Here is a 25,664-nt window from a genome sequence, read left to right as displayed (position 1 = left end):
GTTGATGAACGGGTCAGGGAGAGTCCGAGGAGTGTGATGTTGACTCTAAAAAGAAGATGGTGAGCCTATATTCCGGCAGTTTCTGCACGCCGCGACGAAGGCTCGAAAGACGCACTGTTTGAACAAGAAGTTGGATTTATGAGCGACATCACGGTGACGGGTTATTTGCTATCGAACTCAGAATCCAAGGCTTCCTCAGCTTCAGGCTTGACTGCAACATAGATCACGCTCATTCTCTGTCGAGTTGGTCCTCTCAGGTCTTGACGAAGCTTGATCATTATACTGGATTGATGGTTGGCGTAAACGACCTTCACCATGATCTCGTGCTCGCGGACGCAACTATCGAATATCCTCTTGCTCTCATCGTCTCTCTAGCTGTTATTATCCTTCCGATTACAGGCATCATTGAGACAAGGTGAACGAGCACCTCAAGGTGAGGAGTTTGATAATGTTGTTCCCGGGAGAAAGATCTCGAATTCGGTCCTGAATTTAGTAATTACCTAAAAAGCCTTCGGGTCCGGTGCTGCAGGCTTTGGACAACTTTTGGTTGATGGCTCGTTGATCAAAACATCGTGCCACAATATCAGGGCGCTTACTGGCGAGAAGGTAAGCGCTCATCACAGCATTTTCAAGCACAGACTTCATATGTCTGTACGATATGCCGCAGCCGCATCGGAGAACGTTTACTAGACCATTGACAACTATTTTCGTTCTACACTGCCCGATGTTCATTGTCAGTACTGAAAGCTACCAATATGCCCTTAACTGCACAAGAGAGAACCGCTCTGAAATCTTTGCCCAAGCGTATCCAGGTAAATCCAATTTTTGAATCTCCTGTATCACTCCAGACGATGTCAATTGGCTCTTTCCAGCGCTCAACAGACGGAGCCCTTGAAGGCGTGGTGCATGATCTCCGCAAACTCCACCATTGGGTCGATAATTCCACCGATGTTGAGGCGAACATGGCATTGCTCCCTATCTTTTACACCCATCTGGATCCAGCTGTGATCCCCGATCAACCTCTACCGACTGATGATGCCCAAGTCCTCATTTTGGCCAAATTGTCATTGATGAGTATCGTACAAACATGTGCTAGCTTGCGTGGAGTTCTCAACGAAAGTCTTGCGGACAAGATGATTACGGATGCACTAGTGCGACGTTGGGATACTCTCTTTCCATGGCTGCAGTTCATGTATCGGCATTTTCTACCTTTCCCGCCCCGGAGGGACCCTCCAAAAGGTTTCGACATCTGCGATGTAGATGCAATCTCCATTGCAACTCGTGCCCTCTCGCAGATATCAGTCTCCGCCGCAGGACAGCACCTGATCCAGACAAACATAGCTGTTCAACAGTTCATTGCGAAGCTATGGCTTTATATCGGGAAATTGAAGGATGAGGATTTGCTCCGGCATGACGCATCTTTTCGGCATGCTGGGAAGGAGGGCGCCGATGATGAAATGCCGGGACACGTGAGGAGGATTATGGTCGGAATCGTTACAACGTGCATGGGTGCGCTTCCGGTACCATCTGCTCTGCCTACTCTGCACAACCTACTTGACGCAATGGGTGGATACGAACCATTCGTAGCATCAGCACTACGATATATTCGCTGGTTCGGGAGGAAGATCGGTGACATGAACAATCGCACGACTCCAAATTATGGACTTGTGACTGCGATGCTGGGATTTGTCGATGCTTTATCGGTCTCAGTCCGCTTTCTCTCCTTGGTCAGCGTCATGGACTCTACGTGCCAAGAAGAACTCATCTTGCACGGCGCACCTTCGGATGTTGTGACAGCTATACTTCAAACATGGCCGGTTCTCGCTGGTACGAGGGTCAGTTCCTCGACGGAAACCTCGGCTGCAGAGAGATGCACTATGATCCTGGAGGATGCCTGCGATTATATAGATGTGATACTGCGTCAATCAGAGGCATGCATTCCAGCTCTATGTCAGGTCCTCGATGCCGGATTTATCCAGTTGGTGCTGCAGGGTGGGTTCCGCTGCCCGCAGATGGCCTCCGGTGTCCTCAAGCTCATCCCGCCATTTTTGATGTACCATAAAGTATTGCACCACTTCCAAAAGGCAATGGATCGAACTGCCGATGGAATAGCTCGTCTCGGACCTTACGCAAAGAAAGACGATGAGGTGCAACAGTCATGGATTTCGGTCCAGCAAGCGGCCCGTCAGATACTCAATATCTGCAGGAAAACCAGTCCATTGCCTTTTTATGAACAAAAGTGTGCGAATTTAGAGGTATGTTTGAGGGTTAGCTTGATTCAGTACGCCATAGGCTTATTACGTCTCCAGTGTCCGTATGACAACGATAAACGTCCGCACTATCGGTGCTGTGGGTGTTTCGTCGCACGATATTGTTCCCGGAGTTGCCAGAGAACAGATTGGAAGAGCAGACATCGTACTGCATGCCCTGTCCTCCATTCAGCTGGTGGTCTGTCTCTCAATTACACATATACGACATGCACTTGGACTGACCGACTTTTCAAGGTTTTGACGGGTCCAAACACATTCGGGGTAGCCTTCCTCTCATCATGCTTGTGGAAACCTTCAACTACTCGCTATACGCTGATCGAATACAAGAAGCCATGGAACAAGCACGAAAGGATTACCCAAAGGATATTGATCGTCTAGTTTTAGAAACAAATCTTTCAGCTTACCCAGTCACTTTCTCTGCACGACCAGTTCAACAATACGCTGACAAGTTTGACCCCCGGTTCGATCCCGTTATGCTCAAGGAGCTAAGGGGATTACCTGGAAAGCACATTCTGATGGCCCTCAAACTCAGAGCAGGCCGAGAGGAATGCGTAGTGCTCAGTCCGAGGGTGGGTCTTACACTAGCTTTCCAGTGGCCGGCTGCCAAGGAGGAAGAAGCAGGTAACAATGACTATACTTGAATTGGGAGAGCAGGATACTCAATTGCTCGTTTTTTTAGTATTATCTTCTGTTCAAGAAGCGCTAGTTTCACGCCTCGCAGTAGGCCCAGGTAACGTAATCAAAAGGGGAGAAGGTTTCAAAGTGGTAGAATACAGGCAGCAACCGATGACCCAGCCCGCGACTTCGTTTAATGGATAATTTGGTTCATCTTATACCTATTTAGTGGTTTGGTTGAGAGTAAGGTATGCAACATACACGTGCATAGTACTTTGCTCGTCGACCCTTGCTCGGCAGTGGTGACTCGATGGCATTGTTCCAAGTTCAAACGGTGCCTTACCGTTCGGATGCTAGCACCCGCCGCTAGCCTGCATGTAAAACAGTGCTCATATAGCAATGGTGCATACAACAGTGCGACATTATACAGTAATTTTGGACGTTGTCATCAAACAGTAGCTCCTGGAACCTAACTGCGGCGCGTAATATTGCAAGTGGCAATACCACCTACATCATAATCAAGTAACTCGAGGGTCATCAATGCATCAGAGTCCAATTTAGCACCACCGAATTAACACCACGTGTAGCCCTCCAAGCACCAAAGAAGCTTCGAGACCATCAAACATCGTATCTAGAATGGCAAGAAGTCCCACGGTGGCGAGGAGGACCGGGCGGGAGGGCCACATAGATACTGCCGACAATGTCTGTAACAGCCTTATCAACACGACGCCCAAGGTGCTTTACTGGAACGTACCTTCGCAGCGAAAATGCACGATTTGAGCGTACCAACCCAAGCAATCTTCGGTGATCGCCAGCGTAGGAAAGTAAGATAGTCTATGATCAAGTCCACCGAGTGAGCCCGACGATCGGGAAGTGGAGAGGGGAGACGGAGCATGGGACTTTTTCTATCCAACGTCTCAGTAACTTCTTCATGCTTGTGTTTTGTAGGCGCCGGGGAAGTATCAGGGGTGTATTGGTTCTGAACGACCTCAGACTCGTCAGGTTTTCGTCGCAGTGGGATAAGAGACTTGTTGGAAGGGGGGATGAATAGTGTTACAGGATCAAACTGAAAGCGTCAACTATCAACAACATGATCAAGCGTGAGAGGTTGTTTGGCTTACTCGTCCTTCTCGTATGGCGCTCACGATGCGCTCGCACGAGGGTCTCAAAGAGGGATTGATGCTCAAGAGGCCCTCGAGCAATATCAGGAACGAACGCGGGAGACGGCGGGACTCGAAAGATGTTACAAGTGCAGACGTTGATCGGAATCTGAGAGCTGGTCTATAACTAGATCACAAGCGGCTTTGAGTCAACCGTACCCAGTATAGCCCAAAATTTCCTGCTCTAGCTTGTCCATCTTGTCGGCTTCATCGTATGCAGTGGCTTCTCCTTCCGTTGCGTAGTGGTAGGGTAACTTAAAGAAAAGCATTTTGTGCAGGATCATCCCAAGAGACCACATGTCAGACTTTGAGTCAATCTGTCGGAGAAGTCCAGTGAGAGGCGACGGAAGGGACTCCGGCGAAGCGTATTCAAGACTATATTGGATTGAGCGGGCTGATGTCAAGCGATGGCAACCGAATACTCACGTTCCCGTATTGCCCGATCGAACGCCACTCGACCGTACCATATCTCGGGAGGTCCCAAAATCCGATAACATTGCTCGAGGACTGCACACAACGATTTTAGCATTGGCACCACAACCGGGCAAAACGCACTTACATGAGTCTTCCTTCGTCCCAAGTCAGTAGCACGTTACCAGGTTTGAGGTCCAAATGAAGAATGGATTTATCGTGCTTTAGATACCAAGCATCATCAGTATGCCAACGTTGGAACATCGATCATAACAATAACAAACCAAGAAGGCTAATCCATGTGTCACGTCGGCAAACAAACTTTGCGCTTCCTCTGCACTGATGAGATGAACGGCTTTCCATGAGGGACGATTCCCGCGGCTATTGGTTCTTTCCTCCATTTCCCGGCGTAATCGCTCGCGTTCCTCTGGTGGGGCACGCTTCATGGCACGAAATGCACGGATGCGTGCAGATGGAGTCGGATCGTCAGGGGCAGGCGATGAAGAGGATTGCATGTGCGGTAGTCCGATTGAACGTCCCAGGCGAAGGGCAATGAAATCATCCAAACTGATAGCCAATCTTCAGTACTGATGGTCATATTTTATAATCGAGCACGACGTTACCTTCCTCCTTCCGCCCATTGCATGAGAACGCTGTGTAGTCATGGTAAGTCAATCATCATCAGTCAGCCTTGGCGTACTTACTGTAGGGTAGGCACCTTCGGCCCAAAGGCGGAGAACTGATAAGTTTCTAGCCATGCGTGATGATATGTTACTATATTGCGATGGTGGAGAGACTCGAGAAGTCGAATCTTGATGGTACATTAATGTCAGTGTGCATGATGTCAGCGTATCGCCACAGTTGCGAACCTCGCGCAGTATGTTGAGCAGGTAAGAGTGGGACTCTCCTATCGCGATTTTCTTGACAGCGAAATGACCTAAGAAGCTCGTTCAGCACATTAAACTATTAACTGTCGCATGCAAAATGCTAACCAAGTGGTTCTCCATCAAGGACATGCTGCCCACAGGATTTGAGAAATAGTCATATAAGGGTGCAGTGCAATTCAGCAGACCTGGCAGAGATATACACTTCCATTTGCTCCCATTCCTAATCGATACTCCTCCTGAAAAAAGGCCTTGAAGTAGCCTTCTGCCATGGTTTCTGGAGGGAAAGCACCATGTCGGCTGCCACTGCCACTCGTAAGAGGGGGACTGGATGGCCTCGAGGACGTCTGATTTGCAGCAGCAAGAAGCTGAAAGTAGTTTGATGCTCGAGAATGCGATCCAGAATCGGACCGAATGTCGGAAGAGCCATTTCTGTCGAATCCATTGGGAAGAGGACGATGACAGCAGGGACACAATGACGAGCCTGAGAAATCCAGTGGGCCAGAGGACTTGGTTATAGATAGAGCATGCGACGTTGGATTGTACAACACGATCTGATTAGAGGCCTGGAAGATTGGCTGCCATTCGGGCTCCAGAGGTGCTAACGCCACAACTGGCTGGTTCGGAGAGGGTGGTTGACTTTCGTCAAACATGGTACACCGCTGAGACTAGGAAGTAGTCGAACAACTGCGGTTCTAGGTGGTTGTCGTGGTAAGAACTTGAAGTTACGTTTGCTAACAGACACTACCGAGTATAATACGTCAAGTAGCCCCCGCACACGACTCCACAGTTGATGTAATGTTGCTGCAAGGCAGTGCTCTAGTCAATGGTACCGCACAGGTTAAAGCAATATCGGCTACGGAAAGTGAATATTGAGAATGTGTTTGGAGCCTGTGGAAGTGTTCAAGTAAAGTCGATGATGGCATACCAAGGAGGGCTAATCAAGCGCTATCCATACTGGTCATCGTCCAAAAAAGGAAGTCAAGTAAAGGAAAAAGAATTGCCAGCATCCAAATTCCAGACCCGAACAACGTTTTTCCATTGATTCGCCGCTTGTTCCCGCCTATCTTGTTGCCCGTGGTCACGCAACTTGTCGTCTTCGTTTGCTGTCATTCTTTGATTTTTTAACCGTCATTTGAAGCTCAAGATGGGCGGCGAGCTGCATTACCTAGAAGCGCGCCAACAGGACAGTCTCAGAGCCAATCTCAATCACTATCTCAAACACAGTCTGGCTCTACCGTGTCAGGCTCACGGTCGCAGACTGCGTCGGGCACTGCTTCCTCGTTTCTATCCATCCCCCAATCAGCCCCTGCTGGGCTTCTTACCATCACCCAGCCGCCCCAGCAGTCGACCTCTTATTTCAAGGTTGCTCAGAACCAGTTCATTACGTTCGGATGGAATTTCAGCTACATCATAGCCACCCCCACTCACCTGACCGTTTCCGCTGTCTGCGAGAATGGAAACACGTACCCCGTCGGCCCAACCGATGGCGTTATTCCAGGAACTGCCACCAGTGTTGTTTGGGATCCGTACAGTTACCAAACCTCTCATCCCAACCTGCCGCTTGCTCAGGCAAAATACACCCTCAAAATTTGGGGAGACGGAGGGCCTGACGCTGTGCGCGAACCAGGCGTGCTTACGCCCAACAGCGCGCTGCAATTCGCGCTGTATACGCCGCAGGCTTACACTCCCATCACCAGCGGTGAGTGATGTCTACATGACCACCGTATGTTGTCTGACTCGTCCGAAAAGGCTGGTCTTGTGCAGGTTGTTCTAGCGCTGTGTCACAGCATATTGCCCACCCCACATTCATTGCCCTCATCGCCACCTTAATGGTGATGTTCATCTCTGGCTCAGCACTCTTGCGACGAATATAAGACAAGTTGTGAATGCACGTTCAATGGCTCATTGCGTTCCAGTTTCTTATTTTTTTCATGTGTAGAGACACTGTCAGTTACATCATATCAGTTTATGAACAGTCGATACGGACCTTTGATTACAAAGACTTTTAGCATTCATTTCTTGATGGACACTTTTGTTATATCTAACTGATAATGAGTATATCAGTTCATAATGCACCCTGGGTTCGTTTTGTGGATTAAGACTGATTTCTCCGTCATTGCGTTGGTTATTTATTCAAACTGACCTTTGATCGCCGATGGCAACCTACCGTATTTTCTCTTGCCAGGTAAAAATAATGGTAGCTGCTGATTGGTGGCGCAGTGGCGCCAGGTGGCGACCAACTGTCTATGTTTCGAATATGTTCCCACTGAAACGATCGGGTGCCTCACATGACCTTTGTGCACGCTGTCTGTCCGACACTGCCTCTTCGTGCCACCAGCCTTTGTCACATTCACGGCCTTGCACGTCGAAGGCAAGCCAGCTGTTTTCTGTCAAGTCCGGTCGCGAGCTTGTGCGATCAGCTCATTGGTCGCAAAGCCTAGCCGTATTTTTGATTTCTATCGTTGCAAATTGATTCCAGCGCTTTATCATCATTCAACCACAGGATATCGACCCCTGGACTTTAACGTTGGGCTGTAACATATGACGTATGTGGTTACTTACAAGCAACCATCCTGATACCTTTCCCTTACTGGTCAACCTCGGACTGTCAGCGCTAACATTCGCCAATGAAATGGAACATCTCTCTTGCGGCTGCGCAGTGCGGCCCGGCAGGCTTGGAGGACTCTGGTGTGTTGCGACGATGTCACGACACCCAGAGCATCGGTAAGAATATATGATGGTCACGGGAAGCGAAATCCAAGACCACGCTCATTCCATGCATTGCTGTAGTCAAGGCCTCTCGATGCCGTGAAACATCATGTGGAATCGGTATCCAAGGCTGCCATCAGTCATTTAGTACTTCTTGCTTCCGGGCCTAGGGTCACCTTGCCTTCGGAGGAGGTAGAGGGGTACAAGCGTATATATAGTCAATCTGTGACAACATTAGATGTATTGACTATCGGGTTCTGATCTTGTGGACCCGAGTTGTCTATCTTTACCAGCGTCTTTGGCCTTCCTCTGCTCTTCGCTCTATGAACATAGCAGCATAGGACGTCGCCAGTCAGTACACGCCACGTTCAAGAAGCTAATCAACCACGCAGGTGAGAGACTTTCTCATTGATCCGTGTTCACGTCGAGGCAATGCAAGTCGCAGTCAAGACTTAAATATTCACTTATCAACTGCATCTATCAGATCGACTCTCCCAGCAACCGCTATTTTCAATGATGGTTTTGCCTGCATCGCTAGACGCGGCGAGGGTGCCCGTGAGCGCAGATTTAAAGACAGAACGGATGGCAAAGGTGCAGAAGGGATTCTTTTCGAGCATCTTTTCGCGCCCACCCAAGCGGTCTCCCAAACCTGTGATAGGGCGGCCCAGAGCACTAGGTGGTGAGGATCATGAACATATATCTTGCGTGAAGTAAAGACATTGATTATCTGCATCATTTAGCATTCTCGCATACTCCAAGCGAGCCACTGGCACCTACACACGACTTATCACGGGTACAATCCGCTCCACAGGCCCTGACGTTGAATTTTCCTCAGCGCAGAGTTAGCGCTATGTCCGAAGTTCCTCGGTTCAAGTCCATCAAAGACAATCTGCATGAACTTGGGCTCACGACTCCTGTTGTCCTTAAGCAACCTCAAGTTGCGGGCAGTGAAACAGTTTTGTCGCAGTTAGACAGGGCAGCATCTCCTCGGGCGGACATGTTCTTCCAACGCTCGCTATCGTGCAATGCGCGTCGCACCGAGTCTATGTCAAGGCACGAGTCGTCTCGAAGAAATACACTTGTGGCATCAGATCACGCCATCAACATCGAGCTGCCAATTCTGAATATCACCTCCGCCGATGTACAGTTCGCCTCATCACCCCTCTCAGCAATAACCAGTTGTCCGAACAGTGGTCAGGCTAGTCAGGTGGATCTAGTCGAGAAGATCACAATTCCCGTATCTACTGCTCCCGATAAGGCCCCGCCGTCTGCCCCAAGTGGTAGTAACACTTCAAATAGAGAGCCACCTATCCCATCGTCCCCATCGGTAGCAAGTCGCTCTTCTACTTCCCAGTCAAAACAAAGTCGCACCCCTTCATCTACTTTTCTGGGAAGGCCTCGGACAGCCCCCGGTGGCTCAAGCGAGCTGAACAGGCGAACTTCTGTTGCCTCCGGGCGCCCTCAGCGTCATGTACCTAGAGAGCCAGTTTCCTTGTTTCCTGTAGACGAGGGATTTTTTGGTCGTCCCAAAGTACCCCCACCACTCAAGGTCATTCCGAAGAAGGTCAAAAAGCACCAGCGAACACAAACTCTCGCTGCCTCCCCCCCACCCGCAACCATAACTCATGAGCGACCTCTTACGCGAGCGTTATCCACACGCTCCCACACAACACATCAGATGCCAGCTTGGCAGGCGCCGGCTAGTGAGCCGGAAGGATTGTCCTCCATACCCAACATTTTGACGTCCGATAAATCCGCGATCCTCACTCAGAGATCCTCTGCTCTCTCACATAGCAGCAGATCCGCGGGCCCCGATCCACGTCCGGTCCCGTCAGATAGTGAACTTGAACTTGCACCACCATCACCCTCACGCACGCAAGCTCCTAATAAACGCTCATTATCACGAATCAACACACAAACGGCAGTTGCTTCGCATCGAACCCAGTTCTCAACCACCTCAGCGCCTGAGTTACCCCGTGCGAAATGGATGTGGACTCCTCCCTCAAGCTGGTCGGGTCCTTCCTCGGCTGTTTCCTCTGAAAGCGGGGATAGTTCGCACAGTAGCAAGAAGATGTTCCCCTCAATGGGTCGCTTCCGTAGACCGAAGAGCTCATCTCGGTCTCTTGCCTCGACATCCAAGTCTTTCTACTCATCTCCAAACACCTCATCGCCAACTCTTAGCCCGTCCGCCACAACAAAATGTGAAAAGGGGCGTGTGCCTCCAATAGCAGAAGACAAAAGTGACAGTACCGGTGTCATCGTCAACATCCAGGGACACGAAGGTGACTGGGAGGCGGCGGCGCTCCAGGATGTCATTCCTCGCCTGAGGGAAATGAAGAGTTCCGCTCTATCGATTCTTTGAGTCGGAGCAAAATCAAATAATACTCCGTATGATACCTTTGTCAATATGAACACTGTACTAATACTTCCCGTGTGTTCCATACCTCCGCATTGATTACTTAGTTTACACTGTTTTTACGATCGACGCACACGATATGATGAGGAGACGACCGGGGATTTTGATGTTTAATCTCGACTTGAATTGGGTATATGATCTGAAATAACAAACAAAGTTCTGGCTGTTCGCTGATTGCAAATTCGGGGCTTGACCACTGTACAGCTTTGTGCAAAAACTTTGCATATGTGTGCTTTCCAGTAGTTTGAACTGCTATCCGCAAAATCCATCTCCGGTTCTCCTCAAGACGGGGAGAAAAGCGGTCCATCGCAAAGGGCGACAGGCGTTCAGGGAAAACTCTAGATAACGCATTGACAAAGTGTCCGGTGGCGTCACTGGCAAGACGATGAGTCGCCGAAAACTGTGCCGTAACTGATAATCGATAATGATCTGTGTCTAGACCTTGTGGATGTGACAGATTGATTGTACATAGTCAATTGTTATCATCCGCAGAAGGGGCTGTGAACCTCTTGACGTTGGAGTCAGGCATCGCGAAAATGACAGTCGCACGCCGGAGTCACTGGGAAACCCCGCCGTGAGCCACATCCGCAGCTAGCTTGTCTGAGTTCAAGTCAGAGTCAAAGGTAATTCTTGCTGCGCAGACAGACAGTGCGGTTAATGATCTAGAAAAGGGGGAGGCGCATGCATGTGATAATTTGTGATTGGGATCTACAGAAGCTTGAAAAATTATATGATCTACATGACTCTGAACCTGAGTGCTGCGGAAGCGAAACTGTCATGTTACACATTACGATGTAACGCAGCAACCAACATTCTGATCCAGCCAAGCAAACAAACATTGTGAGACGTACCGCGGAGGTGTGGATGAGTGTTTGTTCATTGACCTTTGGCTACCTTGAAAACCAGTTGCAGGTGGCCACATTCGGGTAGTTGCGAACGATTAACGGGGGAAAAAGGAATCACGACGTAATATCGGATATGTCCAATGAACGTTGGATGAAATCTGGAATAACACGAGGAAAGTGATCATGCTCCTTCACCAGAAACTGGTGATTCAATTCATGTATCAATATTTGGACGGTAAAAGAATACTTCTAAAGAGTAATAGATACAGCTACGCGCTGAACTTGGTGCCGACTGCGGAGTACGCTGTGTTAAAATTTTGACTTATGTAACAGTTGTTGGGGCCTACAACACGGAGACCCCGAACTCTCCCGAACTACCGTCTTGGACGACATATTCTTGACAACCACATTTCGCGCTTTTCGCTGTCCTGGACTTGTGGACTAGTCGATGTCACTGCTGGAATTATGATGCACTAGAGCCCCCCTGTGAATGCTTCTCAAAGCTAGAAAAATCCAGTGCAACCACAGCACACTCCACCCGCGATTCGAGGATGTACTGAACCTTGTGCTTGGACCGTCTGCAACCCATTTTCAAGCATATATCCTATGGTTTTCAAGAAGACCTCCTGTTTGCATGTGCGTTGTCGACTTGTTATATGTGTATGTGTATATCCTGAATTCTGTAATAGGAAGTCTTTGTACTTCTTGATGATCATTGATGGCTCTGAGCTCCCCAGGCTATCCTGGCTCATCACTCGACTGAGGTCTCCTCATAATATAATTCCATTATACTAGTGCTGTCCTACTCAGGAGTATATGCGAGTTAAAATACCCCGGATTGTTGTTCATGCAACCACGTTCCCCGCCCGGCCTGAGGGCAGTGACTAGTGAAGCGATACATTCCTCCGCTTCGACCTTACGTATCACTTTTCTCCATTGTTGGGCTGAGTGCGTCAGCCTACCAACGAATATTCCGTTATATCTTCTGTCCCGCATGCTGGTTCTGGGGTCTGCCGCCTAGTTCAACCTTGTCCTCGCGGTTTTCTAGAGGGAACCCGTATCCTCGTCGGCACTGAAAAATCACAGCCCCCGGACGCCATGTACCTTTTGGGCGCCATTCCATATCAGTCTATGCTTCCGCCACTTCATCCTCCGAATCTACTGCATGTGCTGTTTTGAGATGTGTGGGCTGCACTGCATTTATTGACCATTTTACCGATTCCTCGAAGCTCATATTTCGTAACATCTCGTGGCTCCGTCAAATCGTTCTATGTGGCGGTGGCTATTGGCGTCCTTTAAATCACGGACTGCTCGGTTTTCCCATCTTGTCTTCAAATCTATCTCTTCTACCCTCATGACCTCTCCTAATTCATTGTGAGATCATAGGCTGTATATCTCAATACACTCAAAGCGCCACACGATGTATAGCTACCCTCCCCATAGTGATCAGGAGGGCTTCACCGATTTCGGTGGCGCACACGAATTCCCTCTGCAAGCTTATTGGGACGATCGATGGACTGAGGTGCAACAGCCATTGCAACCACAACAATCCGGGGTCATGGTATGGGGGACGGAATGTTAAGTCTCAACGAAGATCAAGTGCGTTCACCATTCAGTATCAATTGATTTAGATATCTGACTCTCCTAACTCAGACCCCATCCGCCACGGAGTACGAAGGAACTGAACTCGCTGACGATTACATGTATGCTCCCCAGCCTCACGCCCCCCAAATGTATGCCCCCCTCGCGGTTGGTGTACCGCCGAATGTACCAGTGAGTTACCAGCTGGAAGCGATGTGTAGCATCATTGAGGATGATTTCCAGTATCCACAGCATTACTTTCATCAGCTTCCGTTCCACGAGATGGATGATATTGGATATCCATATCAGACCTCATTCGATACCGTGATGTCGGGTCCTGCACTGGAGCACATCAGGAACAATCCTGTAGGACCGCCCTTTTCAGAGCCCCCATCCCACTTGACCACGACGTTGCCCCCCGCCCCACAAACGGAGCCCACAAGCCCAATGATGTCAAGCTTAGGAAGCAGTCCACGGTACAGCCCGATGGCAACGTCACATATTAGCGGTCCCTCGACACCAAGTCGATTGAACATAAGCGGTGTGACCGCGCACAGCCACTCCCCAGCAACGCCCCTAAACAGGGCGTCTCAGAGCCCAGGCTTCTACGGCCCGGATTCTATGGCAGGAACAAGCTCCCGGCAATCCCCAATTTCTCCATCGCAAAAACGGCCCTTGGAATCTTCAGCAGATGATGTGCTGGTGTGTAATATCTTGAATTTTTGTAGGAATATTATTAACAATATCATGCAGCATGGACGGAGGGTTGCACCGCGCCACGCCGGTGCCTCTAACGTCCACTCTTCGCCGTCGCCCGGAGGGATTAGTTCAGCTCCCTTGCCAATCTCGTCAAGCGTTCCTGGCCGAGGTCCGACGGTCCCCCAACAATTGTACAATGTAGGGACTACGCACGCTTTTCATTTCACCACCGGAAGCGGAATGCCAGTCGTTTTCAACGTCGTAGAGGGAGCCGGTATCCCTCTGCAACAGTTGCTGCGTCGACAGACAATCCAACTCCAGGCAGGTGATGAACCCATCTTAGACATGTCCGGAGATACAATCTCTATTCGCATTGAGGTAAAGGATCCGTCTTGTTGAAATATTTGCCAAGCGTTACTTACGAAAATTGATGTGATCTATCAGTGGCCTGGCTACCCATCATTTACGAAGCAAATAGCTTCGAAGGATTGGAAGAAAACAAGGTCGCCCAACACACGCCAAAGGTTGGCGATCAAAGTCGCGGACGCCGTTCAATCTTTCTTCAAGGTCAGTCTATTAAGAGCACAATATTCGAAATTTACTCACCCCTTAACAGAAACATGCGAATACTCTATGTGATCCCCCGAATTCAACATGGCGTATCGGTCCTAATGGAATCCGCATCGAGCATCTTGCCCTTGTCTCACTACACCGTGTGTCACAGGGAAGTTGGCAGCCCAAATTGTGTCTCCTCCATGGCGATGCTCAGCAGTGATATATCCCTTCATTTGACATGTATGCCGTTTTACTCTCCGGCTATCTTTGATTGACACATGTCCCTGCAGATGTCATCCAAGCATTTTTATGTTTGCGTCCTGATTTTATATTAGGCATCGAGCATATCATCAACCATATCTTCATCAAGCATTTATTCTCATTTTCTCATTTTCAATCACACAGTCTTCATAGTGGTATCATTCTGTATCATCCGGGCATTGCATTCGGGTGCTTACACACTCGACATCAAATTTTTATCGCATTTTGTGGATCCAGAATGGCATGGTTTTCTTATATATATTTAATTTGCATGGCTCTTTATTGTTCCATAGATTTATCTCAGTCGGCTACTGATGATGTACATATAAATGGTGGCTTAAATGACTCGTCTGAAATTCTGTTGTGCTTGCGTGAGTCGGGAGGTTCCTGGACGGGCTGTCACAAGTTCCCGCCACAGGAGTTTCTACATCAGAAACACCGCGGGGTGGAAACGTGTGGGGAAAAGGGTATCTAACAGCTCCGATTGGACTCCGATATTCGATAAGCACTTGATATAACATTTTTCTTAGGTTAAATATACAAAGTAACCGGTGAAGTTCAGGCTTACCATAACTCGTATGCTACAAGATCATATCAGTTCTCCAAGAACGTCGCTGCATCTATATTGACCTTAGATCGCCTCATTCGCTATGGCTCAAACACAACTTGAAGGTGCCCAGCGCATCGGCTCACGCTTTCCCAAACTCACATTCATCCTGGACCGAGGGAAACAGTTCGGACCCCGCGTCGGTAGGCTGTGCTTGACACGACCGTCCGATAGTCCATCCAACCACGTCATCGACATCCGAACACCTAATTTTCTCATCGGAACATCTCGTGGTGCAGTTCCACATTTCTCAAGGGACCATGTTCATTCAGCGAAAGGAATCAGCTGGATCAACGTATCTTTTGAGTCTTTGTGAGTTGTTATTTTACCCTGCCATCCCCCTATGGTGAATAACACTTCGGATCTACGACTTCAAGCCTCGAGCAAACACCCCCAGTACCCACTTATCAGACAGGATCGCAGCCACTACATAATTTCTTAGGATTCGACAGCTCAAAACATATCGTTTCGCTTTCACTTCGAGATCCTTTGGATGCTCGAGAGATGCCTCCAAATGGAAATTCGCATGTTTCAGCTTCATGCATGCGTGGTGTGAGGAAGGTGATTATAAAGGTAGAGTCTCCTCTGTCAAAACTTTTCATTTTCATTTTTAGGTCACGCTCGCAGACTGGCGATCTTATGTTCTGACGATGCAGCCTGATATTGCATTTGCTCTCAGTGATACGCCATTTACTGTAGCCCCGCACTCGCAGAAGCGCCTGACTAAAAGCATCGAGCGGAGCGCGGCTTGGCTCGCAGATCTGTTGCGTCCTGTTGAAAACATGATGGATGACTCATTCTCGGAGTCAACTTCTGCTGCTTTGAATGTCTTCGTACATATGGCTGGTGGTACTTCGACCTCCGCAAGGAGAGCCTTTTCGCACAGCCTCATGGAGACTCTTTATGGGCTGGAAGCAGACGCCGTGAAACCACTGCTATGTTTGGATGAAGGAGTAGCTGGATATGCATTTGACCTAGCGGCTCTTCATGTCAGACCAGCTCCTCTCTCAACCCGCAATGATGGAGACGGAGGTATCGAAATCGCAGAAAACTCTTTGATGCTACAGAACTCAGAATTATTAGCTCAAACGCCAACACCTAATACGGCTGGTACACCTACATCGCTCTCGTCCAGCATGATCGAACCTCTTTCTTTCCTCTCCCTGACCCCTACATTGGATGAGCTCCTTCGCGCATCGTTAGATTCCCTTCCAATCGCAAAACCACGCCTTGTCACGGATGTTCGATCGCCTCATGAAATCCTGTGTTTGATCAGAGATATTGGAGTCGACGTATTCGATGCGGGATGGGCCGTAAAAGCAGCTGATATTGGGGTAGCTCTCGATTTCATCTTTCCAGTGCCTAGCGGGCACGACAGTGGTCCAAACCATTGCAAACGCGACATTGGTCACAACCTGTACGATGCAAAGTATGCTCACGACTTCGTCAGTTTGTCAGACGCCTTCCTCGCTGGCCACAATGGAACATCTTCGTCTAAAACTCCCGTATGCCCCTGCGCTGCATGCTCTCCAGTTGCCCCCACATCTCCTATTTACCATAGCAAAGTTGACGTTCAGTCGCACCAAGCGCAATCAGACGACGGCACGAGCCGCGAACAATTCTTACCTCCTTTCACACGAGCCTACCTGCACCACCTTTTACACACCCATGAGATGTCTGCGCACACACTCCTTGTCGCACATAACGTCGTCATCCTTGATGCCCTGCTTACTGGAGTGCGAACAATTCTTTCGGGTCATGCTGATCAAAATGAAGCAGAAGTCATTTTTGCTCGAGAAGTTACAAGGTTTGAGGAGGTTTATGATGGAGCTATGTCGGTACTCCATACCGCTCGAGACAACTGGAAAGACGTGAAGTACGCACGGGGTAAAGGAAGATTGTTGCGGGAGGCACAGAAAGAGAAGGATGTTCGATTATAATTGGTACATTCAACTCAAGTACAGTAGGTTTCGGTGTAATGATGTCGGGTACATATTCTCGTTATCACGATGCGAACATACCCCTAAGCTTGGTATTGTCAGCAGATAGATTGGATTGTTTCAAGGGCCGTTTCTAGGATGACATAATCAACAGACATGTTCAACCTCGTCCGACATCTGCATTGAAACCTAATCCATTCTGCATGAGCACAATAGGGTACTTCGCGTTTCCTCCTTCAACTCTGGGCACGTCAAGACCATCATACCCCGCATTTATACCCCAGTCCCCCAATACCAAAGAGACATTCGTTGACAAAAGTACGCCTGAGAAACGGGACGAGACGCGTAGCGAGAAACCACCCCATGATGAAGAGCGTATCAATCGACTTCACAAGGAACGGGAGCAAATAGAGATGAGCGAAATAGAGTGGGTTCGAGGCGGCGGAGTTCTGCGCGACGCACAAGGGCGGCGCGATAAAGCCCGTACAGAACGTATTCGCGCAGAACTCAAGCTACAAGAAGAAGAAAAGATAAAAATGGGTAGATGGAAAGAATACGATGATAGGTGGAAGGCACTGGTCGCGTCAGATAAGGCTCTCGCATTCGCAGATATCCCATGGCCGCTTCGGACAGCGCCTTCCTCCAGAGGTACCGATGCTTTCACGCTATCTGCGATTTCAGAGTTTTTGTTCGAGTCTCTTTCTGTCCGGAGCAATACTGTCACGAAGAAGAGTAGGATCCGCAGCTCGATATTGCGGTGGCATCCTGATAAGAGCTCGTCAGTTGTTGGCAGGGTTGTGGCTGATGATGTGGATGCTGTTCGAGAAGGTATTCATGCTGTGTTTCACTGCCTCAAGCGTCTACAGGAAGATGAAAGAGATAATAATAATGCCGCGTAACGCATATATCCCTTGCTAGCATATGTACCGCGAACGAAAGACCTTGAGGCTCATCGTAGTACACACATCATGCATCTAGTCTCAAAGTTACTTGGTAGTCGACTGATATTTTATTTCCATTTACAATATTGGAGCCGGCTGTTGTATACTACCAAAGTTCCCAAACGCATCGTGTCTCTTCGGACCAAGCATCTGACCGTCTACCTGTCAGGCCACATGTGTTTTCAATTATAACAAGATCGACTCGGAGCAAGTACAGCACGGGCTCAGGGTAGCGGTTCTTAGTACCTCAGGCTATCATAGCCGGTTACCTCCTCTGCTCAACCTACCGCAATGTATACACACTTGGAGCTGGAGCTATGATGTCTCAACGTTGCAACTCTGAGATCTAGATCTAGATCTGATCGACGATGGCAAGTCGTTCCAGAACTCAGCACATGTATTAAAGTACGTACTACATGAGGCTTGTGCATGCGCTGTGCTGTACACAGCTGCCTGTTAAGTACTCGAGTCTCAATTAGTACTCCTTCTTCACCTCCCTCTGTCTCATATTCCCTCTGACCCACCCGACCAAAATGCCCTCTTCGCAGGTCAAGGATTTCATCAAGAATTTCAATCTGGACAAAGTATTCGCAGTTCGATTGAGCCGGAGGTGCCCCGCAAAGAACGGACGTACACAACACAGTTCGACAACCACCCACCACGATGGTGAGTACTCTATTCCTGCAGACATCCGCGTCCGTACTGAGTTTCCCATTCCTTGACCCACTCTCCATTCGAATTCATCACCACTAGTGCACCTCGATTCTCTGAGCAGGGATCCAGGCCACGAAATCTCTATCAATATCTCCGCCGCCACATCCTCTCGGGGCGATTCCTCTGCCCGTAAAGCTTCTGACATGGCTCAGACATTTTTACCTTTAGTCCAGAGCGTTGCAGGTGCAATTCCACTTGCCGGTCCTCCGATGCAAGCTGCTATTAGTGGATTATTGTCAATCCTTCAGGTCGTAGATGTGAGAGCCTATTTTATTACCAGGATATTTCTTCATTCAAAGGCCATCACAGAGACGTAGTCAGAATAAGGCAGACATAGATCGCTTGGCATTACGACTTCATCGACTAAGCTCACATATGTGCAATGCCCCAACCGCCCAGGACCCCTATGAACAATACCGGAGGGATTCTATAATTGGGTATGCGCCATGTTAATGTGTTCTCGAATTTACCCGGCATTGAGTGCGCTTACTAGGATTCTGCAAGAGACCTCTGCCCAGTTGACAAGATTGCAAAAACGTCGTCTCGAATACGCATCCATTACACAAGCTATCGCTGGATGCTCTACTGAAATCAACAATTATCTGTTGGAGTCTCTGGTTGTTTCCTACTCTTTATAATTTGCCAGGATTCACTCACTGCTATGCTTGGCTAGTGGTTGTTCCAAATGCAACAAAGTCAAACTGCGCGGGGACCACCTGTGACGCAGTTGACCGCGGCTGTCACACTCGGCTGTGTGACACTGGTTGACGCAACAGGCCACGAACATGCAATATCAGTGACCTTTTGCGCCTCCTTTCAGGTCTGTCTCCCCAGCGTAAAATCTGGATTTTGAAGCTTGCTCATCAAATTCTCTAGCAACTCAATGAGATGCTCCAGGTTCTGTTCAAACGTGATTCGATCGAGGCTCAAATTCAGCGACGGTATATGGAGCAAGGACAGTATGATTTGTGTATCGACGACGACAAGCAAGTGACGCGACTTACAAATCATGAATGGCCAAGCATTGAAGCAGGCACGACGATCGTCATGAGGGTCGTCTTTGAAGAGGAGACATGCTCTACAGTTCAATACAAATGTCATTTTTGCCGCGCTGTCAATCACATTAGCGACAAGTATTCGCCTCAACGCCGGGCGAGTTGCTCGATCAATTGGTGAGTATGTTTGTCTTCTGGTTGCTGACGGCGCTCAACAACCCAAAGTCGAGAATGCAAACAACGATTTCAGATCTCCCGCGAAAACTACAGTGCAAAGCGGAGCACACAATCCTCTAACATTGATTCTGTTTCCAGAACTGAAGCAGAAGTGCACCTTATTCGCAACTTTCGCATTCAGCAGACTGTACGTTACCATGAAACTTCACTAGCAGTCTTAAACTGAAAGCTCATGTTCATGTTTTGATCTGCTTACGCGACGCTGATGGTGCTGCGGTCGTGTCCTGCTCTCAGTGGGTGCGTGATCTCATTTGACCTGCTTGCACGACGCTGATGGTGCTGCGGTCGTGTCTCGCTCTCAGCTCGTGCGTGATCTCATTTGACCTGCTGACCCGACGCTGATGATGCTGCGGTCGTGTCTCGCTCTCAGCTCGTGCGTGATCTCATTTGACCTGCTTACGCGGCGCTGATGGTGCTGCGGTTGTGTCCCGCTCTCAGCCAGTGCGTGATCTCATTTGACCTGCTTATGCGGCGCTGATGGTGCTGCGGTTGTGTCCCGCTCTCAGCCAGTGCGTGATCTCATTTGACCTGCTTACGTGGCGCTGATGGTGCTGCGGTCATGTCCTGCTCTCAGCTCGTGCGTGATCTCATTTGACCTGCTGACCCGACGCTGATGATGCTGCGGTCGTGTCTCGCTCTCAGCTCGTGCGTGATCTCATTTGACCTGCTGACCCGACGCTGATGGTGCTGCGGTCGTGTCCCGCTCTCAGGAAGTGCGTAATCTCATCTTTTGACCTGCTTACGCGACGCTGATGGTGCTGCGGTCATGTCCTGCTCTCAGCTCGTGCGTGATCTCATTTGACCTGCTGACCCGACGCTGATGGTGCTGCGGTTGTGTCCCGCTCTCAGCCAGTGCGTGATCTCATTTGACCTGCTTACGCGGCGCTGATGGTGCTGTGGTCGTGTCCCGCTCTCAGGATGTGTGTGATCTCGTCTTTTGACCTGCTTACGCGACGCTGATGGTGCTGCGGTCGTGTCCCGCTCTCAGCTAGTGCGTGATCTCGTCTTTTGACCTGCTTACCCAATGCTGATGGTGCTGTGGTCGTGTCCCGCTCTCAGGATGTGCGTGATCTCATTTGACCTGCTTACCCCGACGCTGATGGTGCTGCGGTCGTGTCCCGCTCTCAGGAAGTGCGTAATCTCATCTTTTGACCTGCTTACGCGATGCTGATGGTGCTGCGGTCGTGTCCCGCTCTCAGTATGTGTGTGACCTTGTCTTTTGACCTGCTTACGCGACGCTGATGGTGCTGCGGTCATGTCCCGCTCTCAGTATGTGCGTAATCTCGTCTTTTGACCTGCTTACGCGATGCTGATGGTGCTGCGGTTGTGTCCTGCTCTCAGCGAGTGCGTGATCTCGTCTTTTGACCTGCTTACGCGGCGCTGATGGTGCTGCGGTTGTGTCCCGCTCTCAGTGAGTGTGTGATCTCATTTGACCTGCTTGCGCGACGCTGATGGTGCTGCGGTCATGTCCCGCTCTCAGGCAGTGCGTGATCTCGTCTTTTGACCTGCTGACCCGACGCTGATGGTGCTGCGGTTGTGTCCCGCTCTCAGTATGTGCGTGATCTCATTTGACCTGCTTATGCGACGCTGATGGTGCTGCGGTCGTGTCCCACTCTCAGGATGTGCGTGATCTCATTTGATCTGCTTACGCGACGCTGATGGTGCTGCAGTTGTGTCCCGCTCTCAGAAAGTGCGTAATCTCATCTTTTGACCTGCTTACGCGACACTGATGGTGTTGCGGTCGTGTCCCGCTCTCAGAAAGTGCGTGATCATGTCTTTTGACCTGCTTACCCGACGCTGATGGTGCTGCGGTCATGTCCCGCTCTCAGTATGTGCGTAATCTCGTCTTTTGACCTGCTTATCTGACGCTGATGGTGCTGCGGTCGTGTCCTGCTCTCAGCGAGTGCGTGATCTCATTTGACCTGCTTACTCGATGTTGATGCCCAACAAAATCCCACCCTGTCAATAAGGATGCACGTGCTTTCAATGCTGGCAGTGCTTCAGCAACGGCCTATTCTCATAAGGTGTGTGATGTTGTCTATAGAAATGTTTACTGTTTTTTTGACCTTGACTAGACTGAGTTTCTCGGCGCTGTTATATCCCCCCAATCAAGGCACTTTTCATCCTCAGACGGTATGTGATCTTATCTTTCCAGGTTCATGGCTAGTTCTAACTTTTTCATTGCACTGTTAGATGGTCCGTACTTCCATATTGATTTATATTATAGCATATCTTTGAGCTGATTGCGAGTAGCGGAATATGGGTGTAACCGCTTCGAGGAGATCGAAGAAGACAGTAACCATGGTTACAACGAAGATGGAACGAAAGACTCAGATGATGGGGAGGATGAGGAGGAATGGGAGGATTGTGAGGACAGGGAGGATTATGAGGAGACAAATTATTCTGGCGAGCTTTGAATATGGCATGATGTTGCTACCCCCTCTGTACGACTGCAGACCTGGCTTCATGTGCTCTGACGTTTTGTTTCTCTATGTGCATAAATAGAATGACCTTCAGGTGAACCCGGAGTGTCCAAGTTCAAGGTTACTCTGCGAAATATGTATCAAATACTCTGCCGTGCCTGATGTACTTTTCTGCCGCTATTATCCTGTCCGAACCATTCAATTTTCCATTCTGAGCGATTCAGACACCTATACAGTTTATTTAGTTGAAACCTTACAATTGTATGCACTCGTAAATATTTCACATTAGAAAATGTGTCTCAGGAGAACCAAAGAGCTGTGCATATGCCTCGAACGAATAATGTCACACCAGATTGATGCCCAGTAAAGATCCAACATGACGGGGTCGGGGGAAATATGATATTTCTATAATTACATAATAGTAAAAATGATAAGATCTGAGATTTCCAAGGAAGACGCGTTGCACGTGTGGTTTTCGTCGTGCATCACATCGTTTTTGTCGTGCACCTGGACGGTATCGTTATCACTCCTGTTGTTGTCGTCGTCTATTGTATCGTTCTGTGTCGTTCTCGTTGTGCATCGTATCGTTTTCATTGGCATTGTCCCAATGCAAGGGTAAGCTCATACATTTTACAAATTACTTGACTAACTGTAGTGTTCTTCACAGTGATGGAGTAAACCAACTGCCGGCAAGTAGACGTTGGCTTCAAGCCCACTGCGCTCTCATAAAAAGTGGGTCTGGTAAAGTAGAAAGTTCGCAGGTCAGACGGAGAAAGGGTGCTCATCCACCAGTCAAGGTATATAAGCTCAATTTTTGTGATCGTTGTATTTTACTGACTTTGTATATAGTCTGCACCATATCCTGGACCAGATGCAGCTCAGGACCAGCTTGATGGGCAAGTCGAGTTTCCAGATGATCCTCTCGAGGATGTTGATCATCATGACTATGAGCTTGGGGACTTGGACCACCATGAGACCCAATCCACTGGACATACACCCCCACCTGATGAACCCAATACACCCCTGCCCAATGAACCCAATACACCTCCACCTGATGAACCCAATACACCCCTGCCCAACGAACCCAATACACCTCCACCTGATGAACCCAATACACCCTGCCAACGAACCCAATACACCTCCACCTGACAACCCAATACACCCCACCTGATGAACCCCAGCGTCTCCCTCAGCCCCTCCACCACATTTTTAATATTGATCAGCTTGAGGAGGAGGCTGCCTTGCTGAAGCAGACAGATGCTGTAGCTTTCATCAAGTTACTGCGGGTAGCATCTCTGGATGATCCTGTGGCAAAATTGGATGATGCCGCACTGAACTGGTTGTGTAATCCATACCAGACCGGTCTTGAAATTGACAGTAGTGCTGTCCAACATGTGATTGCAACATACTTTGTGTTAGAACACTCGGCAATCAATGCATATGAGTCTATTTGACAATCTGCTATGCGCTGCCTTGAAGGCGAGGCTACTCAGATCCCTAGTTACTATAATGTCGAGCGACTTATTGCGGAGTACACTGGTGTTGAATCAATCGAACATGATATGTGTCCAGATACCTGTGTCGCATTCACGGGTCCCTTTGCCAATCTCACACATTGTCCTATCTGCAATACAGAATGCTATGACCCTATCAAACTTCGTACCAGTGGTGGCCGAATGCATGTAGCATGCCAGAAGTTTGTCACTATTCCCCTTGGTGCACAACTCCAAGCACTATGGCGTGACCAAGACCAAGCCCAAGCAATGGCCTATCTGCGGGAAGGAACTCAATCCTTGTTCGAAACACTTCGAGCCAATGGTGGTGTCATTGATGTTTTCGACAACTTTTTCAAGGGCCATGAATTTTTACAGGCTGTTCAATGGGGTGATATTAAGCCTGATGATATTGTTTTGATGATCTCTCTCAATGGCGTGCAGCTGTACAAGAGCAAATTATCAGATTGTTGGATCTACATCTGGGTCATTATGAACCATGCTCCTGACCGGCGATACAAGAAAAAATATGTCCTTCCTGGAGGTTTCATTCCAGGACCCAACAAGCCGAAGAATGTTGACTCTTTCCTATTTCCTGGTATGCACCACCTAGCTGCCTTGCAAAACGAAGGTCTTCGCATCTGGGATGCATGGCGTGACATTGTGTTCATTTCCAACCCGTTTCTTATCTTCGTTACTGTGGACGGACCTGGGCTGGTGTATTTTGATGGTATGGTGGGACACAGCGGAAAGAGTGGCTGTTAATTGTACTGTGGGTTACTCGGTCGTCGGAAAGGAACACATTACTACCCTGCGTTGCTAATCCCCCATCATTATGCTATTGCTGGCAGCAACCACCCTGATGTCAGTGTCTACGAGTTGCATGATCCTGACCTCACCGAATATTTCGACAACCTATTGAAACTTGTTGCTGCACCAAACACCCGCCAGTATCACAAGCTGCGAACTGACACAGGAATCACAAAACCTTCGCTTTTACTTGGCTTAGACCCATCATGCACCCTTGGAATTCCAAACTGTCTTACTCCTGATATCATGCATCTTGCACAACTACTCTCCGACCTCTTGTTGTCGTTATGGCATGGTACAATGGACCACACCTTTCCAGATCATGTCTCAATGTGGCCCTGGGCAATCTTTCATGATGCTGAGACCTGGGAAACCCATGAGAGGCTGTTTCTACTGCAGCACAGCACCTCCCAGGTTCATTTGACCGCAAACCAAGAAATCCTGCCGAAAAAATTAGCTCAGGTTACAAAACCTGGGAGTATCAAGTCTACATATTCGGTCTTGGCCCTGCACTACTATACAACATCCTTCCCCAACCATATTGGTTAAACTACTGCAAGCTTGTTCATGGATTTCAATTAATTAACCAGCACTCTATCAGCTGCAAAGATGCTCATATTGCTCAAGCATTATTCACTCAGTGGGAACTTGACTTTGAGATGCTCTACTATCAGCACTGTGCTGAGCGTCTACATTTCATTTGACCCTGCATACACCAAGTCAGCCACCTCGTACATGAGACTGTCAAGAAAGGGCCGCCCATCTGCTATTCTCAATGGACCATGGAATGTACTATTGGAAATCTTGGGCAAGAAATTTGCCAACCTTCCAATCCATATGCTAACTTGTCACGCAAGGGCGTCCGACGGTGCCAAGTTAATGCTCTAAAAGCCATGATGCCTGATCTCTCCCCTGACAAGCCCCCCTTTCCAACAACAGCTGTTGATCTTGGAGATGGATATATTCTCTTGCATAAGCGAGATCCACGGTCAATGGTTCCTTGAGAACCAGGTGTCCAAGCAATTTTCCAGTATCTTGGTCCCCAGCGTCATGGCATCAAAATTTGCCAGTGGGCCCATCTACGTCTTCCAAATG

At 48.9% G+C, this 25,664-nt stretch overlaps 9 protein-coding genes across 9 annotated transcripts; 8 read left to right on the top strand and 1 right to left on the bottom strand.

Annotated features, from left to right (window-relative positions):
* Positions 1–556: 556 nt before the first annotated feature.
* On the top strand, positions 557–3,249 carry BJ212DRAFT_1373732 (uncharacterized protein). Its single transcript, XM_041336375.1, has 6 exons — positions 557–606; positions 668–812; positions 873–2,255; positions 2,310–2,448; positions 2,505–2,891; positions 2,950–3,249. Exons 2-6 carry the CDS (start codon positions 756–758, stop codon positions 3,087–3,089), a joined length of 2,106 nt encoding a protein of 701 aa, XP_041190292.1. The 5' UTR covers positions 557–606; positions 668–755; the 3' UTR covers positions 3,090–3,249.
* BJ212DRAFT_1373724 (kinase-like domain-containing protein) lies at positions 3,250–6,384 on the bottom strand. Its single transcript, XM_041336374.1, has 13 exons — positions 6,089–6,384; positions 5,529–6,035; positions 5,449–5,473; positions 5,326–5,393; positions 5,161–5,267; positions 5,080–5,109; positions 4,741–5,023; positions 4,605–4,678; positions 4,472–4,552; positions 4,205–4,420; positions 4,007–4,154; positions 3,640–3,951; positions 3,250–3,589 (listed from the first exon to the last, which is right to left on the bottom strand). Exons 2-13 carry the CDS (start codon positions 5,991–5,993, stop codon positions 3,443–3,445), a joined length of 1,956 nt encoding a protein of 651 aa, XP_041190291.1. The 5' UTR covers positions 5,994–6,035; positions 6,089–6,384; the 3' UTR covers positions 3,250–3,442.
* Positions 6,385–6,555: 171 nt separating this feature from the next.
* BJ212DRAFT_1277478 (uncharacterized protein) lies at positions 6,556–7,217 on the top strand (the record flags this gene model as incomplete). Its single annotated transcript, XM_041331366.1, has 2 exons — positions 6,556–7,042; positions 7,093–7,217. Coding segments are annotated over 2 exons (612 nt in total), but the record flags the coding sequence as incomplete, so codon positions are not given.
* A 1,351-nt stretch (positions 7,218–8,568) lies between these two features.
* BJ212DRAFT_1301872 (uncharacterized protein) lies at positions 8,569–10,414 on the top strand (the record flags this gene model as incomplete). The annotated part of the gene is made up of 2 exons (XM_041333188.1): positions 8,569–8,731; positions 8,793–10,414. 2 exons carry the CDS (start codon positions 8,569–8,571, stop codon positions 10,412–10,414), a joined length of 1,785 nt encoding a protein of 594 aa, XP_041190289.1.
* Positions 10,415–12,492: 2,078 nt separating this feature from the next.
* BJ212DRAFT_497855 (uncharacterized protein) lies at positions 12,493–14,508 on the top strand. The gene is made up of 6 exons (XM_041343342.1): positions 12,493–12,912; positions 12,967–13,086; positions 13,138–13,596; positions 13,648–13,971; positions 14,038–14,160; positions 14,210–14,508. The coding sequence occupies exons 1-6, from the start codon at positions 12,877–12,879 to the stop codon at positions 14,366–14,368; spliced, it is 1,221 nt and encodes a 406-aa protein (XP_041190288.1). The 5' UTR covers positions 12,493–12,876; the 3' UTR covers positions 14,369–14,508.
* Positions 14,509–15,059: 551 nt separating this feature from the next.
* Positions 15,060–16,956, top strand: BJ212DRAFT_1277292 (tRNA-guanine(15) transglycosylase-like protein; the record flags this gene model as incomplete). The annotated part of the gene is made up of 4 exons (XM_041331351.1): positions 15,060–15,328; positions 15,394–15,577; positions 15,631–16,005; positions 16,084–16,956. 4 exons carry the CDS (start codon positions 15,060–15,062, stop codon positions 16,954–16,956), a joined length of 1,701 nt encoding a protein of 566 aa, XP_041190287.1.
* A 323-nt stretch (positions 16,957–17,279) lies between these two features.
* BJ212DRAFT_1211292 (uncharacterized protein) lies at positions 17,280–17,834 on the top strand (the record flags this gene model as incomplete). Its single annotated transcript, XM_041329234.1, has 1 exon — positions 17,280–17,834. A coding segment is annotated over one exon (555 nt), but the record flags the coding sequence as incomplete, so codon positions are not given.
* Positions 17,835–18,143: 309 nt separating this feature from the next.
* BJ212DRAFT_497630 (uncharacterized protein) lies at positions 18,144–20,082 on the top strand. Its single transcript, XM_041343341.1, has 7 exons — positions 18,144–18,563; positions 18,651–18,868; positions 18,921–19,048; positions 19,105–19,228; positions 19,285–19,431; positions 19,488–19,783; positions 19,832–20,082. Exons 1-7 carry the CDS (start codon positions 18,431–18,433, stop codon positions 20,007–20,009), a joined length of 1,224 nt encoding a protein of 407 aa, XP_041190285.1. The 5' UTR covers positions 18,144–18,430; the 3' UTR covers positions 20,010–20,082.
* Positions 20,083–22,693: 2,611 nt separating this feature from the next.
* On the top strand, positions 22,694–23,415 carry BJ212DRAFT_1483573 (uncharacterized protein; the record flags this gene model as incomplete). The annotated part of the gene is made up of 3 exons (XM_041340637.1): positions 22,694–22,881; positions 22,934–23,063; positions 23,116–23,415. The coding sequence occupies 3 exons, from the start codon at positions 22,694–22,696 to the stop codon at positions 23,413–23,415; spliced, it is 618 nt and encodes a 205-aa protein (XP_041190284.1).
* Between the last annotated feature and the right edge of the window lie 2,249 nt (positions 23,416–25,664).

This window comes from Suillus subaureus (genome assembly GCF_016647635.1).
Source record: "Suillus subaureus strain MN1 chromosome Unknown BJ212scaffold_28, whole genome shotgun sequence".
NCBI lineage: Eukaryota > Fungi > Basidiomycota > Agaricomycetes > Boletales > Suillaceae > Suillus > Suillus subaureus.
Note: the sequence above shows the minus strand (reverse complement) of the source record. Positions and strands in the feature narration are given on the sequence as shown.